Source organism: Rattus rattus, chromosome 17 (assembly GCF_011064425.1).
Source record: "Rattus rattus isolate New Zealand chromosome 17, Rrattus_CSIRO_v1, whole genome shotgun sequence".
Classification (NCBI taxonomy): domain Eukaryota; kingdom Metazoa; phylum Chordata; class Mammalia; order Rodentia; family Muridae; genus Rattus; species Rattus rattus.
This window is the reverse complement of record NC_046170.1, coordinates 45,282,685-45,300,958: the sequence shown is the minus strand read 5'-3', so window position 1 is coordinate 45,300,958 and position 18,274 is coordinate 45,282,685. Positions and strand designations below refer to the sequence as shown.

General features: G+C 49.5%; 1 protein-coding gene across 1 annotated transcript in view; it reads left to right on the top strand.

Moving 5' to 3' along the window:
- Window positions 1-18,274, top strand: part of Pcnx2 (pecanex 2) — a 150,676-nt gene that overhangs the window by 117,979 nt on the left and 14,423 nt on the right. Inside the window, exons 26-28 of the mRNA XM_032887445.1 lie at window positions 8,727-8,980; window positions 10,565-10,798; window positions 14,072-14,193. Of these exons, the coding sequence (XP_032743336.1) occupies window positions 8,727-8,980; window positions 10,565-10,798; window positions 14,072-14,193 (610 nt within the window). The remainder of the gene's footprint in view (window positions 1-8,726; window positions 8,981-10,564; window positions 10,799-14,071; window positions 14,194-18,274) is intronic.

The window sequence follows — 18,274 nt, the reverse complement described above, 5'->3', positions numbered from 1 at the left end:
AAGCCTCCTTCAGGGGTGGGGAGATGGCTCGGTCGCTAAAAGCATGTACTACTCTTGTAGAGGACCTAAATTCAATTTCCAGTACCCAGATTGTGAGGATCACAACCACTTGACTCGAGATCCAGAAGGTCTGATGCTACTCGGCCTTTGTGGGCCCCTGAACTCTCGTGTGCATACACACACACACACACACACACACACACACACACACACACACACAAATCAAAATGAAGTAAATCTTTTAAGAAAAAAAGCCTGGAGCAAAAGACTTGGGGACTGTTCCTCTGTGTGGGAATTAAGGCTATCTCTGCTCTTGACCAGGCATTCTGACAAATCACATCCCAGTCAGCTAGAGAAACAATGACCCCTTCTGATCTACCCTCTACTCTCTGATCCACCCAGAGGGGAGGGTCCTCACTGCTGTGGTCAAAATCCATCCCCACTGATGTTCTTTCTCCACCCTGGTGGACTGTATCCCCTCAAACCAAGAGCCCCAGTAAGCCTCTCCTCTCTTATGTTGAGTTATTTTACCACAGCATGGAGGAAATTAATTAATGCAATGACACCTCAGAGTAAAGTGGTATATACCACGTTTCCCTGTGTTATGGTGACAGAGAGACATTGCTTGCTGGGGATCAATGTCACCACAACATACTGGATTTCTGGAACCTCACAGGGTAAAATTTAGAAGGGGGTTTCTGCTGGGTGGTGGTGGCACATGCCTTTAAGCCCAGTAGTATGTAATCAAGAAGCAGAGGCAGTCAAGTCTCTAGGTTCAAGGTCTGTCTGGTCTATAGAGTGAGTTCCAGGACAGAGCTACACAGAAAAAAACCTGTCAAAAACAGGAGCGGGGAGAAGGAGAGGGTTCCTACGTGACCGAGGTTGGGGCTTCATAAGTAAGCTCCTGGGAGTTTTCTTTGGTTTATTGCTTTCTCTTTTTCCAGTCAACCACAGTGGTAATGCCACCTGCCTGTAAGATCAGTGCAGTAGCAACATCTTGAGGGGAAAACGGCGGCTAACTTGCCCGGATCCCACACCTTTCCCTACAATAGATTTTCTTTGACCTAGTTAGATCATAGTTTTAAACACAGAGTTAGATCATAGTTTTAAACACAGAGACCTCAAAACCCCATAGCTAAACAAAATTGAAGTTCTGAGGAAGAACCCAGTTGACCCCAAAGGACTGTTGTTGGATTTGTTTCTCTTTGCCACACATATTCCAGTATTCCCACAGAGGGCCAACTTTCTCCTTGGGGTTGTTCTGCATTTTTTCTTCCTCGTTCTACTTCTCTTCTTGAATTCCCAGTTTTCTGAAAGATTGGGTTTTATTTTGGTCAAATTTAATCTACTTGGGCATTGCCTGGGGCAGTCAAAGAGAGCATTCGTAGATTATCTATATCTATCTATCTATCTATCTATCTATCTCTATCTATCATCCGTCTGTCTATCATCTATCTATCTATCATCCGTCTGTCTATCTATCATGTCTATCTATCATCTGTCTGTCTATCTGTCTATCTATTATCTATCTATTAGATAGGGGAGGAAGGAGGCCAAATAAAGAAAGACTGAAGTAAGGAATGTCTAAACATTTCTGTCATCTATCACCTATCTGTCTGTCTGTCTATCTATCTATCACCTATCTATCTGTCTATCTCCCTCTCTCTCTCTGGAAATCTACTGAGGAAGCCAGTAGAAGGAATTGGAGCTGTTTGCACATTCACAACTGATTAGCCCTCCCTTCCTCCTCCCCCAACACACACTCACTCTCTCTCTTTCTCTGTCTGTCTGTCTCTCTCTCTGTCTGTCTCTCTGTCTGTCTCTCTCTCTCTATCTGTCTCTCTCTCTATGTCCCCCCCCTCTCTCTCCACTTCCTTCCCTGCCTCCCTCCCTCTCTCATACCAGAGATCAAACTCAGAACTGCATGCATGACAGGCAAGTGCTCTACCACGGGGCAATAGTTTGTTAGGAAGAAAGAAATCTACCAGAGAGGGAAGCCAGAAACCTGGGGTCATGGGGAAGAGAGAGTCTTGTCTTCCCCCTCTCAAACCCCAGCACCCTGAAGAGGAGCATCACATTAACAGCAGGTCCTAGTGTCAAGCTACAGAAATCAACCCAGGTTAACACAAGAGAAGAAGGGTTTATGGGAAAAAGCATCCGGGAATGAAGATTTTCTTAGCAGCATGGGGCAGGTGTCTTGTGGTTTTGGTCGAGTTCTACACCTGATTTGCACAGCAGGGACTCAACTCCGGCTGGCCTCAAGGGAGCAGCAAAGCAGTGGTCAAATCTCTGCCATGATGCCTGTCACGGCTGGTGTGGGATCACTAACCTGTCACTGATGTCAGGCTTGCACTAGTCCTCCACTGTCATGGGACTTGACACCAGATGAATGGGCTGAGTGGGGAATCTGGTGTGAATGTTCGAATGCGCGAAAGCTCACAGAGTCCATTGGTGACAACTTTAAAGGGACGTGTGAACACTGCAGTGTGGTTTTTCCCTAGGGCAACCAGCATTGTGAGTGTGAGCATGGAAGACAGGATTGGGGCTAACCAAGGGGGTTTCAAAAAGGAAGCCCAGGATAGGAAGCTCCAAGTCCTTACATGTTCAAGAGTGTGACAGAGATCACAGTGCTTGACCAGGCTACAAAAGGAGTGAAGCAAAAAATGGGGAAAGAGGAAGCAGGATCCCAGGACAACACCAAGGCGCTGAGAGCCCAGAAAGTGGGCAATGGCCACTGGGGTTGATGGAAGAGGAGACAAAGTGGCCACTGGAGATGGGGTGCTCTGGGCTGCTATTGAGAGGGAGGCAAGTTTTGATGAACAATATATCAAGGGTTGTTACTATGAATAGAAAGGGGGAGCAGAAGAAGAAAGGAAGTGAGGGAGGGAAGGAAATAGAAATGAAAAGGGGAGGGGGAAAGAGAGGCAGGAAAGGGATGGTGGAAGAGGAGGAAAGGGAAGGAAAAAGGAAGGAGAAGGGAGAGGGGAGGAGGAAAAGAGGGAGAGGAGGAGAGGAGGAGGGAGGAGAGGAGGAAGGGGAATGGAGAGGGGAGGAAGAGGGAGGGGAAGATGGAGAGTACTAGAGAGAGGGAAAGGAGGAGAGAGGGGGAGGTCAGAGGAGAAGGAGGAAGTGGAGGAGGGAAAAGAATGGAGTGAAGAGAAGAGGAGGAGGGAGGGCAGGAAGGAGGTCAAATAAGGAAAGACTGACGTAAGGAATGTCTAAACTTTTCAAAGTCTATTTGCTGTTAAAGTTTTAAATCTCATTTTCTCAGAATCCTTTCAAAATTTAATGTGGTCCACCCTGCAGGCCATTTTATCAGATCAGCATCTTGGTGGGCCTCTCAGAAGGGACACCTAAGGTACAGTAGGGGTGCAGCCAGAAAACAGCTAAAAGCAAGATTTACACCCCTGTCTATGGGAGACATTATCAGCCTTCTCACAGTTTGGCTGACCCCGTAATCACTGGCCCGTGGGGACGCGTGAAAATAGCCACGTAGCCTAAGCTCATCCAAAGCAGATCCAACCCAAAGCTTTATCTTTACTAGAGATCCACATACAGCCCTCCCACTGATACTAAAACTCTCTAGAATTCGCTTCGTCTTGGCAGTGGTTGACTCTTCATCATGGCTTTATGCTTTATGTCTGGGTAGCTTCAGGGAGCTTCTAACTCCCTGGGTTCCAGACTTCGTCCATAAAACAGAATGCTGTCTCCAGTGGATGCTCGCACAGTTGCCTTCCTAAGTAGAGGAGCCTAAGGTTTGCTGGTGTGTGTGGCACGTCTAGGTAGACAGGGCGTGTCCCATGGCACTAGCAGAGTCTCTGCCACCTTAGCATCCTGCACTCAGGAAAGCCTTGTGAGGAGGAGACAGCTTTGAATGACCTGTGAACTAGGAAGGCCTCCTCCTCACAGTCCAGCTGGTTCTGCTGCTCTTCCGGCCTGTAAGTGGAGTGTGTGTAGGGAGGTCTTACTCTCAGCGATGATTACAGATTTATGCATTTCATCATGCATCAGGCTGCCTGGCATGCACGGAAGCTTTGATTAATTCCACTTTTTAAATGTATTTGTGTGTACATTTGTGTGTATGATATCCGTGTGTGTTTGTGCAAGTGTGTGTCATTTGTGTGTGTGTCTGCACATGTGTGTAACAGCCCTGTGTTTGTTTACCCATGTGTGACATTCGTGTACATGCATTGCACAGGTATGTGTGACCTGTGTGTGTATGTGTTCACATGTGTGTGGCATCCCTGTGTATGCACACATGTGTGTAACATTCATATGCATGTTTACACATGTATGACATTCATGTGTGTGCTTTGCACATGTGCGTATGACAAGTGTATCTCCACATGTGTGTGTGACATCCCTGTGTATGTTTACACACGTGTGTGACATTTGTGTGTATGTTTGCATATGTGTATGACATTTGTGTGTATGTTTGCACTGTGTGACATTTGTGTACATGCATTACACAGGTGTGTATGACCTGTGTGTGTATGTGTGCACATGTGTGTAGAGGGTAGAGGTTGACATTGGTGTTTTCTTCACTGGTTCAGCACATTATTACTACTTTCATTGTTGTTCAGTCTCTCACTGAACCTGGAGCTTGGTGATTGGCTAGCCAACAAGCTTTAGGGATTGTCCTGTCTCTGCATCCAAACATTGGGATTATAGGCATGAGTCACACACCTCAACATCCTGCCTCTTATGTGGGCGTTGGGGGTCAGGCCTCAGGTTCTCATGCTCCTACAGCTCCCACTAAGCCATCTCCCCTAACATCGAAGACACTAGTTTTTCATTCTAAGAGACCAGACCTCCCTGTCTGCATAGGTCTGCATACAGGGTGCAGCCGGTGGGGAATCCTTTGTGTGGCTGGGAGGGAAAAGTCTCTCAGAACTCAGGTATGTGTTACAGCTCTCTGAGGGGAAGCTGGAGCAAGGCAGGCTGCCGGGCCTCTTCTGTGCCCGCCACTGCCCCAGAGTCAGTGGCAGATAACAAGATGCAACAGATAACTAAGGGCTAAGGTCAGGGACACCAAGCAGGAAGGAGCTGTGGTCAGGCTTGTGCACCCAGCTTGTTGGACCCCATCAAGGTCCAGCAGCAAAAGCTTTGGGAGAGAAAACTCTTCCCCAGAAAGTTAGAATTCAGTAAGACAGGCACCTCAGATGATCTTTGGTGAAATAACTCACGTAGATTTAAATGCCTACCCATTCTCAATTATGAGAATTGCTGGTGTTTCTGAATCGCTCAATTGTACCAAGTTTTCCGTTTGGTGGTACGGTTCACTGTGGGGACACGGACCTTTCTATCCTAAGGAAAACGTGGCTTTGGGGAGCTGCCACGGTGTATATTTGGAACAAGAAGCTCTCACCTCTCTCACCTGCATGACCAGCTTGGCCCGTGCATCCCATGAGACACACAAATGTCACCTTTCTAAGTTGATAATAGCTACTTAAATGGATGTTGTCCAGAAACAAAATTTCACCTTGAAAAACAGTGGTGTTCATTTAAAAGCATCACAGCACGCTTAAAAATCTAGTTTATCCAGCACCACACCAGGAAAAGCTTGTTCTTAAGGGGCCGTGTCTAAATGCTAAGCAAATTTCTGCAGACTCTACAGAGTAAAAAAAAAAAAGTTATTAAAAAAATCTTTCTGTTATGCTCAGAAAGCAAACGAGTTATAAATCACCCTGACACATTTAACGTCCTTTCGTGTCTTCTCCCCCTGCACACTGGGCCAGCATTCCTCTAGGCTCTCAAGGTCACTGCTTAGAGACGACTGATCCAACGTTGCTCCAGAGTGGGGCTAGGAAGTGCAGCAGAAACTGACCGTGAAAGCAAGACGGTATGGAGCCTGGGGGTGGGAGCTAGGGAGCCAGCAGGCTTTGGCTATGCTGGGAGAGAGACCAGAGATCGCATGGAGACACTGCTGACATCACCAAGATCACAGAGCACAGCCATGTGGGTCCCGGAATCAACTAAGGTTATTAGGGCTTAGTAGCCAAAGCCTTTACCCACTGGGTCATCTCACTGGCACCAAGAAGCCATCTAGATTTCATCAGGTATAATTAACACTCTTTATAAACCCATTCAAATCAATACTAGCCCATGTCTTTTTATCTACCGTTTGGTTGTTGGATTGTTATTTTTGTTGTTTTGTTTTGTTTTGTTTTGTTTTGTTTTCTTTGAATCAGGGTCTGACGCACCTCAGGCTGACTCCAAATTCACCAGCTGAGGAAGGCCTTGAACCCTCGGTGAAACTGCCTTCACCTCCCAACCGCCCGGTCCACAAGCATGTTCCAGCACATCTGGTTTTATGTCCTGTGGGTACCAGGGCTGAAGCCCAGGACCCTGTGTGTGTCAGGCGAGCACTCCGCCCACTGAGCCACATGGGCGGTCGTTGCCTTTTGAGCGAAGAAAGGTTTAGGAAGCAGGAGTCAGATCATTTAGCTTAGTGTCCTTTAGCTAGTGGCCATTTATGTGGGGTCTGGGCTGAAGCTGCCCCTCTCTCCAATGCTGCCTGGATTCCAGACACCCCACTGTGGGTTCCTGTACTCCGTGACACCAGCCAAGGTTTTGCTAACTGGGTTCCTGTAGGTTTCTAGACTGTCTGCCCAGTCTTTTGATCCTATGTGCAGGGTGCTCTGGTCTTGTTGACTTCTAGTGTATTGGATTCTGTACACTGTCCCCCACCAGGCTAAGATCATTTTCAACCATAAATCCTTCTGCAAGGGGATAACTAGGGCACACCATGGCATCAGCCTACAATCTCTATTTCCCTCCGAGTGTTTATAAAAATGTTAGAAAACACATGACCTCCATTTACAGGAGCCATTTCCTTCCCAATTCTTACAGGAAGTCCTTTGGAAGCATACCTGGTCCACAGTCTACAGCATGCCCTGATCTCAGTGTGGGGTGGGGGTGGTCTAGGGTTAGGGGCACGCTCTATGAATCACCTTCTCAGACTAAGAAAAGTGAAGTTCTCACAGCCTGGTAGCAGCATCTCTTGGTAACCATGGTATCCATGGTAACCCTGCCCAGTGGGCACCTGGCTGCTCTGGGGACTGCCCCCTTGCCACCTGTCTTGAGTCTTCTGCCTACTTGGCTATCATCTACAGTTCAAGGCCATCCAGTGTTCAAACCTTGGACACTGGGTGGGTGTTTTCTGAATTCCATATGTACACCATGACACTGGAGCACCCCTCAAAAAGACAAATGTAAAAAGCCCCAATAAATGAAGTAAATCAGGGGCACAGCCTTGGATTGTAATCATTAGATTAAGATGGACCCATGGCGGGGGAAGGAAGTGGGAGAGGGGAGCCTAGCAGCAGCTACAGGTTAGCCCACTGTGGTAAGTGCAGTGGGCTCTCCCTTCTCTCTAACCATCATCCTGGGCTTGAGACCACATAGCACAGCCTTTAACTGAGGCAGAGTTAAAGCCAACAGGAATGGAAGGCTATGAATTCCTTCTTTTTCTTCTTGCCAGGTTGGCTGAGAAGGTGGGGTGCCGTCCTTGTACACGTGGCTCAAGTTGACCTAAGCAGAATGCTGTTTTCATTCACACCCTGATATACTTTGTTCTTGACCCAGCTGGCCTGCCTTGTTTTTCTTCCATGGTTTATATCATTGTCTTGCTGTGATGTGTTTAAAAGCTTCCTCCTCCTTTCCTCTGGTCTCCATTCTGTTATTCGCCTGGGAAGGTGCTCCAGGCAGGTGTCTCTAACCTCAGGTTGTCTCACCAAAGACAGAGAGGGTTCTCCAAATTTCCATCAGCAAGTCCGTGCCCACCATGAGAATCCATATATCCCAAAACAAAAACATGGAGAATAGAGGAAAGTCAGAATGATTGTGAACAGTCAGTGCACACACCTGAGGCAGAGCCAATGTAGCACATTTGGTGAGCTCCAGGCCTTGTCACAAAACAAGGTAGAGAGCTCCTGAGGAGTGGCCTCAAGGTTAATGTCTTGCCTCCCTACCTACCTACACACAGATACACACACGCACACACACACACACACACACATACACACACACACACACACACTCACACCCCTACCTACACACAGATACACACACATACACACCCTTACCTACACACAGATACACACACACTCACACCCTTACCTACACACAGATACACACTCACACCCCTACCTACACACAGATACACACACACACACACACTCACACACCCCACCTACACACAGACACACACACACACACACCTACCTACACACACACACACCTACCTACACACACACACCTACCTATACACACCTACACACACACCTACACACACACTCACACACACCCTACCTACACACACTACACACACCTACCTACACACAGATATACACACATACATACATACAGATACACACACACACCTCCCTATACACACACACTTACAGAGAGAGAGAGAGAGGAATGTGTGTACCTGCACATAAGCACACACCTGAAGAGTTGATGGTTCTGAGAATCATGGCTGTGTGGTAGGCCTGCTTTGAACTAAGAACAAATACCTGATTCTAGCACCTCACAGAGACACCTCGTGTTGCTAGACGGATGGCTGGCTCAGTGGCTAAGAGCACTAGGTGCTCTTCCAGAGGACCTGGGTTCACCTCTCAACACACATGGCAGCTCATAACCGTCTGTAACTCCAGTTCCAGAGCATCTGCTGCCCCCTTCTGACCTCCGTGTGACCTAGTGTCTATTGTGTCCTTGGCCAGGAACCTACTGTCAGCAGAGGGAGGTGGAGGCCATCATGGAGGGTGACGAGGATGACAGAGGCTGCTGCTGCTGCAAACCCGGCCACCTGCCACACCTGCTGTCCTGCAATGCCGCCTTCCACCTCCGCTGGCTCACCTGGGAGATCACGCGCACACAGTACATCCTGGAGGGCTATAGCATCATCGACAACAACGCAGCCACCATGCTGCACGTGTTCGACCTCCGCAGGGTGCTCATCCGCTACTACATCAAGGTGCGTGATGCGGTTCCCAGGGCTGTGGGGTGGAGCCTGGGAGGCGGGGATGAGAGACCTGGCTCCACCCAAAATGGCAGGCAGAGGTTTCTCCTCAGCTTCCCAATGAGAGATGCAGCCAGGCTCGGGGTTGGGGACCTTGTCTTTATTGAAAAGCCCAGCAGCGCTTTGTGTTAACCTGAGCTGGGTACCACAGGCCGGCTGCAACCCCAACTATCTATCCATTTCAACCACAGCAGGGGGCGCTTGTCATGATGGGCGAATTAAGTATCCAGGAAGCACCAGCAGGCCCCATGTTGGAGTGACACGACCTCATTAGATGCTGGGCAAATGGTCCAACTTAGAATCGGGATTGTGGGTTGGAGATTTAGCTCAGTTGTCAGAGTGCTTGCCTCGCACGCACAGAACCCCGGGTTCGATCCCCAGCACCGCATAAAACCAGATGTTGTGGTGCACATCTGTAGGCGCAACACTCGGGGGCGGGGGGGGTGGTGAGGGTGGTGAAGGAAGGCAGATCAGAAGATCAAAGTCATCTTTGGCGTCACTGAGAGTTCCGGACTAGGCTAGAAGAGAACCTGTTAACAAATACTCAATCCAAAGGTTAGGAAATACAGTGGTTTAAAAAATGAGAAGGGGGGGGAGGAGAGGGGAGAAAGGGAAGGGGGAAGGGAAAGAAGGAAGAGAAGAATATATGCAGCTCAAACGCCCTGTAGGGAAAAATGTAATTCTGACCCAGGGTACCACGTGCCAGCCTGGTCTGAGGTGCGTTCTAAGAAGCAGGGACTGGCAGGACAGGAGAGGACAGGGAAAGTCCTTGTGATGGACCTGTGCTGGGCATAGGGTGTTTATAGATGGTGACAGGCCTACTGAGAGCTTCACCATTTGATGGATGCTGTCCTGTTATCCCCAGGGCCAGCAGTGTTGTTCTGCGTGAGGCAAGAAGGCTCAGTAGCCAGTGTTGGTTCAAACTTCCAGAGCCTGACCCAGGGCAGTTTATTGAGCCTTTGTTTAAGCACAGCAAAATTTTGGAGGATGTCGATCTCAACCCCATGTGTACAACAAAGTCTAGTATGACCTCATATTGAATCTCCTTTCACAGTACATATGACCTCTTCTGTAAAGATGGGTTCTGTTGACTGAAAAACAACACTCAAGATAAGGTCTCAGGAGACAGAATCCGAGATAAGAGCCCGGGGAGTCCTGTGTGGCCCAGCCCTGCAGATATTACAGAGGTCACCAGGCTATCAACTGCGTCCGTTCCCCACCGTCCAGCAGAAAACAGGTTGCACATCTCTTCTTTTGAAGAGACAGCCCTAGTGTTTAACATTCCTGGTTTCCCTAGTGATGATCTGTGAGCACAAGGACTTCATGCCCTCTACTTTGTCCCAAGAGCCAAAAGGGACCCATTAGAGGCCCCAGGTTCCTCATAGCCAAAGATGTCTTTGGTGGAAACAACAATGTCATTTCTTAGCCTCTGAGGCATCTTTCCAGCTCCTCCATACTGAGACGCAGTAAATCAAAAACTGAAGTCTTCCTGATTGTGGACTGGACGCAGAACCTCACAATCTGACTTGCTCTCTGCAGAGTATAATATACTACATGGTCACTTCCCCCAAACTCGCCTCGTGGGTCAAGAATGAATCCCTGCTGAAGTCGCTAGAGCCCTTTGCCAAGTGGCACCACATCGAGCGCGACCTTGCGATGTTCAACATCAACATCGATGACGACTACGTCCCATGTCTCCAGGGGATCACCAGGGCGAGTTACTGCAGTGTGTTCCTGGAGTGGATTCAGTACTGTGCAGGGAAGAGACAGGAGGTAGGGAGGGGAACTGGGGCTGAGGGGCTGAGTGGGAGCCAAGGAAGCGAGGGTGCTTAACCTCCTCTCTCCTCCCACACTACAGGGTAGACAGTAAGAAAACAGAGGTGAGGGAGGAAACGTGTTTGGAATAAATGTTTATAGCACTGAAGCAAATAAAGGTTTAGTACTCGATTAGGCAACAGTATGCTTTGTCTCCAGTGACAGAACTTTTGAAGGTATCTGTCTGGTTTAAACTATGCTCAGGGTCACTATAGTTTAAGTCTGTAGTGTAGCATAGAAACGTCCTCATTTAAAATTGCACTTTGGGGTTGGGGGTCAGTAACCCATGCCAGTAACCCTGGTGCTGCTAGTGAGGTGGGGCAGGAACCCAGTACCAAACCTGTGAGCTTTTGGGTTTAGTGAGGAGATAGCTCATCTCAAGAGGATCACGTGGAGAACATGACTATGGGTGTGTTCTCTCTCTCTATCTGTCTGTCTGTCTGTCTGTCTCTCTCTCTCTCTCTCACACACACACACACACACACACACACACACACACACACACACATTATTAGTTAAATTGACTAAATTTGCATTTGGAGGGCTCAGTGACAGAGGGCTTGCCTGACATGTACAAGATCCTGGACTTAATGCCCAGTACCACCAACAAAACATAATTATTAATCATTCGTTATAATTTAATTTTATTCTGTGTCTGTGAGTGTGTGCATGCACTCGGAGGTCAGAGGTCCATGCTGGGGAGGGGTGAGGGGTGTCTTTCTCAATCATTCTCCACCTTATCTTTGAGGCAGGATTTCTCTGAGCCTGGAACTCACCAGTTTGTAAAGCCCAATTGGCCAGCAAGCCATCTCTACTTTCCCAGATTCTGAGATCTGGGATTACAGAAGTATACCACCAAGTTATTCCATAAAGTCTTGGGATCTGAACTCAGGTCTTTATGGTTGAGAAACAACACTCCAGTACCTGAAAATACAATTAAAAAAAAATTATACTCTGAGTCAGACATGGTGGCTTGTGTCTATAATCTTAGTAGTGGGGAGGCTGAGGCAGAAGACCTAGTGGGTCATCCTAGGCTACATAGTGGGTTCCAGTCAAGCCTAGGCTACACAGTGAGCTGTCATCTCAAAACTGACTTTTTTTTTTCTCTTAATTTGATCTTGCTGTGTGACATAGTTTTTGACTGGTGTCAGGAAGGTTGGACACATTGACTCATGGCCACGCCGTCTGCTCAGCCATCAGATGGCCCAGGCTGCTCCCGTCATGGTCGTTTCCCAGTGCAGTACCCACGGGCTGAGCGAGCACCCGAAGGCGAGCTTGCCTCCTCAGAGGAAGCCAAGAGTACCGATTGCTCACAGCCAGAAGTGACAGCGAGAGTCATGGGATGAGATGTCCGTCCCCGTCGCCTGCTAAAGGCTAAGTGCATGAGTAATAGAGTAGGAGTGAGGCTTAAAGCAGCAACCTCAGTAGCTGATAACGTACACAGACCACAGAGAAGACACCAAGCCACAGCACTGACTTCTCAGAGTCAGGGAGCCAGCGTCAGCCTAGGGATATGGTAGCTGAGGAAAAAGAAAAGGAAGCTTTGATGTGTCTCCTTCGCCCTATACCATCCCCTTTGTAAGCAGAAAAAGAATATATGTATGCATATGTGTGTGTATTTATATACATACATATGCATACATATACATAGATATATATATATGTATGTAGTATTCTGTATAGTATTATATATTATATATTATACCCTGTAAGCAGAATATATTGTATGTGTGTATTTACTTACTTACTTATTTATATATAACCCCTGTGGTACTAGGCAGTGAGCCTGAGACCTTACCATACCAGTCAGGTGATCTATCACTGACTGACCTATATGCCCATCCTGCCCCCCTTTCTACTTTCTATTTCACGACAGGCTCTCCCTAAGTCACCCAACACGGCCTCTAATACGTTCGGCAGTTCAAGCAGACTGTGAGCTGACAGTCTCCTGCCTTAGCCTCCCGGGTAGCTGGGCTTGCTGACCTGTGCCATCGGGCCTGACTTTGCTAATTAGTTAAAGATTTTGGACTTACGGCCTGTTCAAAGGACCCTCATCTGAGGGAGAAGAGAGAACCCCTCCTTGGTCTGCAGGTCTCCTCCCATGTTAGGGGATGGTAGTGGTGGGCACCTTAGAGAGCACAGTCCGACTGTCTCTGTGACCTGACCCCGTCATAATATGAAATCCAGAGCGTCATCTCATCAGACCTAACCTTTAACCTAACCTTTTTTTCCCAGAAAGCACCTGCTGGGGTCTGAGTGTGGGATGTCTCCCCTACAGGCTCCTATGTTTGAACACTTGGTACAGTTGGGAAGGCTATAGAGCAGCCTCATTAGACTGACTGGATCAGTGGAGGCAGGATGTCCTCGTCACTCTTCTATTGCTATGAAGAGACACCATGACCAAAGCAACTCTTACAAAAGATACCATTTAACTGGGGACTCGCTCACAGTTTGGTGGGGAGTGTGGCAGTAGGCAGGCAGACGTGGTGCTGGAGAGGCCCCTGAGATTTCTACACCCTGATCCACAGGCAGACAGAGAGAGAAACTGGGTCTGGCATGGGCTTTTCCAACCTCAAAGTCACCCTCAGAGACACTTCCTCCAATGAAGTCCTATCTACTGCAGCAAGGCCACACCTCCCAGTCCTTCCTCAAAAGTGCCACCCCTGTGTGGCTAACCATTCCAATATGTGAGCCTGTGTGGGCCACTCTTATTCAAGCCACCACACAGGCTTTGAGGCCTCATAGCCAAGACCTGCATCCTGTTCAAGCTCTGTCCCCTGACTGCACACATGTGACCAGTCACCTGCCCTCTCCTGTGACCAGTCACCTGCCCTCTCCTGTGACCAGTCACCTGCCCTCTCCTGTGACCAGTCACCCGCCCTCTCCTGTGACCAGTCACCTGCCCTCTCCTGTGACCAGTCACCTGCCCTCTCCTCCTGCCGTGTCTTCCTTACCATGATGAGCTGTGTCTCTTCTGTGGGCCAGAAAACCCCTTCATCCTTAACTACTTCTTGCTGGGAATATCATGAAACCAATGAGAAAACTTCCTAATGCAGTGTTTTCCGCATGTGTCCAACCATGAGAGAAGCTGTCATGGGCAGCACAGAAAGCTCCCCCACTCGGGAGTCACTTCAGAAGCACGGGTTAGCTGCAGTGTCCCCAGGGAAGCCTGCTTCCATCTCATATGTGAGAGCCAGGGTGATAGCTGCCTTCCCATCCCTGTTCTTCCAGCTCTCCAAGACCCTGGACCATGTGGACAGTGATGAAGACTCAGCTCTGGTGACACTCTCCTTTGCCCTGTGCATCCTGGGAAGGCGAGCTCTGGGAACAGCAGCACACAACATGGCCATGAGGTATTCCTGGGACAGGTTGGGATGTCTTGGGCTTATGCAGGTGCCTGGGGCTTATGTTTGACAGATCCCATCCATCGTTTTCAGTATCCCAAACCCGGCCTCCTTGTAAGCCTTCCAGATGTGCTGTTACTCTGTGGATCAGGTTGGGGCAACTGTAGAATGTTTCTTGTCATCGTAAACTTTAGACCGTTCCATTTGGAAATATTAGTATGAGCAGTTGGAACTCAGGGGCTCCAGGTCTCAGACCTTCCAGGTTGAAAGAGTTGGGCTGAGAAGGTAGGTAAAAGCTCGCTTAGTATGCCCAAAGCCCTGGGTTCTATCCCCAGCACCTCCTAGACCATGCATGGTGACACACACCTGTAATTCCTGCACTTTGGAAGTAGAGGCAGGAAGAGTAGAAGTTCAAGGTTGTCCACTGCTACGACAGTGAGTTCCAGGCCAGCCTGAGCTACACGAGGCCCTATCAGCAAATAAACTGGTTGTGAGCCCGCCTATAGATTTTTGCCCAGTGCCTGGCATAGTTAATGCTTGTGAAACATTCATTATCTCATCACAGTGACGGCCCCTTTCACCCTCTGGCCCCTGAGCAGGTCTGTCACGGACAAGCTGTGCTTGGCCCTGCTGTCCCCACTTTTCCAGCTAAGCTGGCCTAAACTAGTGACATCCATCCCCTCAGACAGTGGGTGTCAGTGGTTATTGTGTGTCCTCATCTTTAGTACTCAGAGCTGGGGGCGGGAGGGACCTGAGGGGTCATGCAAGCTCCTGGCTTAGAGAATTACAGCAGGTCGTCAACTGAATTCAGAATCATGGTACAGGAGGGAGCACTTAAGTTTGACAGACAGAAGGAAGTCGGGGCTGCAGGTAGAGCTCACGGGTGGGTACTTGTCTAGCATGTAGGAGAACCTAGGTTGGAGTCCCAGCACTGGGGGAAATTAAGGAGTGAGGAAGGAGCAAAGGAGCAAACTCTGGAGCTCCTCAGCTAGTCCCGAGTATCTATCACGTACTCCCCCTGCCCAGTGTCTGCATTACCATGTCCTGGGCCAGGCTGTGGTGCTAGAAGCTGCTGGGGCATTGGCTATATCATGGCTCCGGTACCATATGGTCTGAACTCAGGAATGTTGTGCCCTTTGGAGTGGCGCCAGGTCCTCTCCAGCCCAAATGGGTCATTTGGAGCGGTTTCCACCATTCACCCTTGGTGTCCCTGGCACTAGGACATATATGCGTCTCTCAACTTCGGCGATTGCCCCTACAGGAAAATATGAATGCTAACACGTTGGGAATTGTCCCCAATCTGTCTTGGAGCTCTCTACCTCACAATGTAAAAGTAAAGCTTGGGGTAAAGTGCTCACCGACCAACATGAGGACCCAAGTTCAGAGCCCTTTACCCCCTCACAAACCTGGGTATGGCATCGCTTGAGATCCAGTGCTGAGAGGCAGAGACGAGAGGATTTGGGAGCGGGAAGGGGAGTCTGGGGGGTTCTGGATCACATTTGACCATTCCTGGGGAGGCACCAGCCCTGAAGACCAAGACAAACAGGGCATTCTGGGTATTACTCACTGTCCAGGAGCAAGCCAGTCTCTCTGTTGGAAATATTTTCATTTTAGAACCCAATGGGCTCTGTCACACACCAGATCCCATCGGCTGAGCGCCACCATGGATGGGCACGGATGACGACAGGGTCAGGCTGGTCAGGAATTGTGTTAAGTTTTGGTTTTTGGTTTGTGGGTTGTTTTGTTTGTTGTTACCATGATCAAAAAAGCCCTGGGCACCACTTGAAAGAATCAAGGATCTTTTGGATCATGGTTTCAAATCCACCACGGTGAGAAGGGAATAGCTGAACTGGTCTCTTTAACAGGAACACCTATAGTGTTGGTGTGGGGCGGGAATACTGCAGGCTGCTCCAAAGGGAAGAAACCACAGGATGACTCGCAGGAGGCCACGTCTCACGCTTTTACTGTCATGGTTCCTCTGAAGACTGAAGGAGCAGGGCTCTCCCACACGCCTGAGCTGGGGGTCTGGGAAGGAGGAAAACAGCTATGTCTCCTGGTGTAGCTGGAGCTTGTCTCTGGGCTGCATTAGCACATTGTCATACTCTGGGTTCTGATTCTCCCCCTTCACACCCACTCCCCTAACCTTCCAGTCCCCTTTCCTTGACATGTTGTGCTAACTGTATCTCGTGTGGCTATCTTGGGGGTGTAAGGATAAGACACGACCAGCCAGTGCAGCCCCTGCACAGAGGTGGCACTGGGCACTGGGCATCTGTACCATTGTGCTCAGGGAACTGGTGTGAGGGCAAAGTCAATGCCTTGTCCGTGGATGTCACAGAGGGAGGAAGACACACAGGAAGAGAGCTCACTGCAGTCCTACAGCAGGTCTCCTGTCCAATCCTGGTTTGGTGACACAGGCTGAGATCTTGAGTGCTGGGCATCCCCCATGGCTGACCCGTAGGCAGCGGTGAATCAACTCATTGTTTGTGCCTGCTCCTCGCTTGCTCTGACGCTCTCCCAGAAGCCAGGCTGTAGCAGTGTGGAGGGTGGCAGCTTACTTGGAATGCAGAACAAGTCAGTCTGGGCTAGGCGAACATTGATGAGACCTGCAGAAACTATCCCTGTGGTAAAGTTGCTTCCCCAAAGCCTAAGGCCTAAACCCAGCTGATGACCCCAAGCGGCCATTCTTTGGCACTAGATGACCCCAACTCGAGCACTGTTCTCTTTTCCCAGTAGGCCTGGGGGTTTTCAACACTGGACCTAGAGCAGTTCCTTAGGTGGCTGTTCTGAGTTGCTTTCATACCACAGACTCTACCAAGGGTCCCTGCATCAGTTGTGATGTCAAAGTTGTCCCCAGATATAGTCTCCCCTGTGGGCTCAATCCCTGTGACTGACAGCCGCCATGGAGAGAACATAGGTGATAACCAGGCTAGGTGGGTCGGGGTTAATTCTGTGATCAGAACTCCTGTAAGATCATGTTCAATGAAGGAAGGATTTATTTTAGCTCATGGTTTCAAATCCATCACGACATGAACAGCATGGTAGGACCGGTCAGACAGGAAGGGAGGAGCAAAGTAGTAACAGGAAGGGAGGAGTCAGAGCCAGATCTAGTTCCTTCCTCCCCATGCCGGGGCGGGGGGGGGATGGGGTGGGGGTGGGGTGGGGGGGGGGTGGGGGTGGGGAAGAGCTCAGTCTCACGGAAAGAAAGCTTGTTTCTGCTGTGACAGCCCAGATCCAGCTGGGTGAGAGTGTGTCTCAGTCCAGTCAAGGTGTGCATGTATTCAGGTGCGCGTGTGTGCCGACGTGTGCGGAAGCCAGGGGACAACCTTTGCTGCCATCCTCGAGGCACCATCCGCCATTGCTTTAGAAACTTCTTTCAGTGGCCTGTGCCTCCCCCTGTGGGTTAGCCTGGCTGCCCAGTGAGCCGAGGGACAACTATCTCTACCACCCAGTTCAGAGATCCTACCTGCACACGATCTCAGTAGAAGCTTAAAAGGACACAGCTCCAAATGCAAATTCACTTTGGGGGTTCTAGAGCTTTCCACGCTCCTTGCTCCCCGCCCTCCCCTACTTTGCTCCCCACCCTGCCCTACTTTGCTCCAGCCCACTCGCCGGATACCTTTGTCTTCTCTGTTCCCTCCAAGGGAAAAGAGAATTATGAAACACCTCCCATCAGAACTCTGCAATGTGTGGGGTCAGGGGGTGAGTTCCCAGGCTGGAGGGATTTGCGCTTGGGCTCTGGTTCACGTGGAGAGCCACTTTAATGGAACAGCCATAAGCACCGCAGTGTGACGTTGTCTCGGCAAAGAGAATTAATAACAGAAGTCTATAGAGACCGTCAGGTGGGAGCATGGTGTCTTAATAAGGCATGGGAGAGAGCAGTGGCCTACAGTTGTATCTAGATCTGGGTGCCTCGCCAAGTCTCCCTTGGTACTGTCCCCTCGTTCCGACATCTAAAGGGAGTTTTTCCTCCTACATTGAGTGTACAATGTGGAAGCTCCACTCCCTGCCTGCATTCACCCTGCCCATGGCTTAGCACCATTGTGGCAGCCTCAGCCCATGGCACCAGCCTTCATGCAGCTTGGCTGTGCTG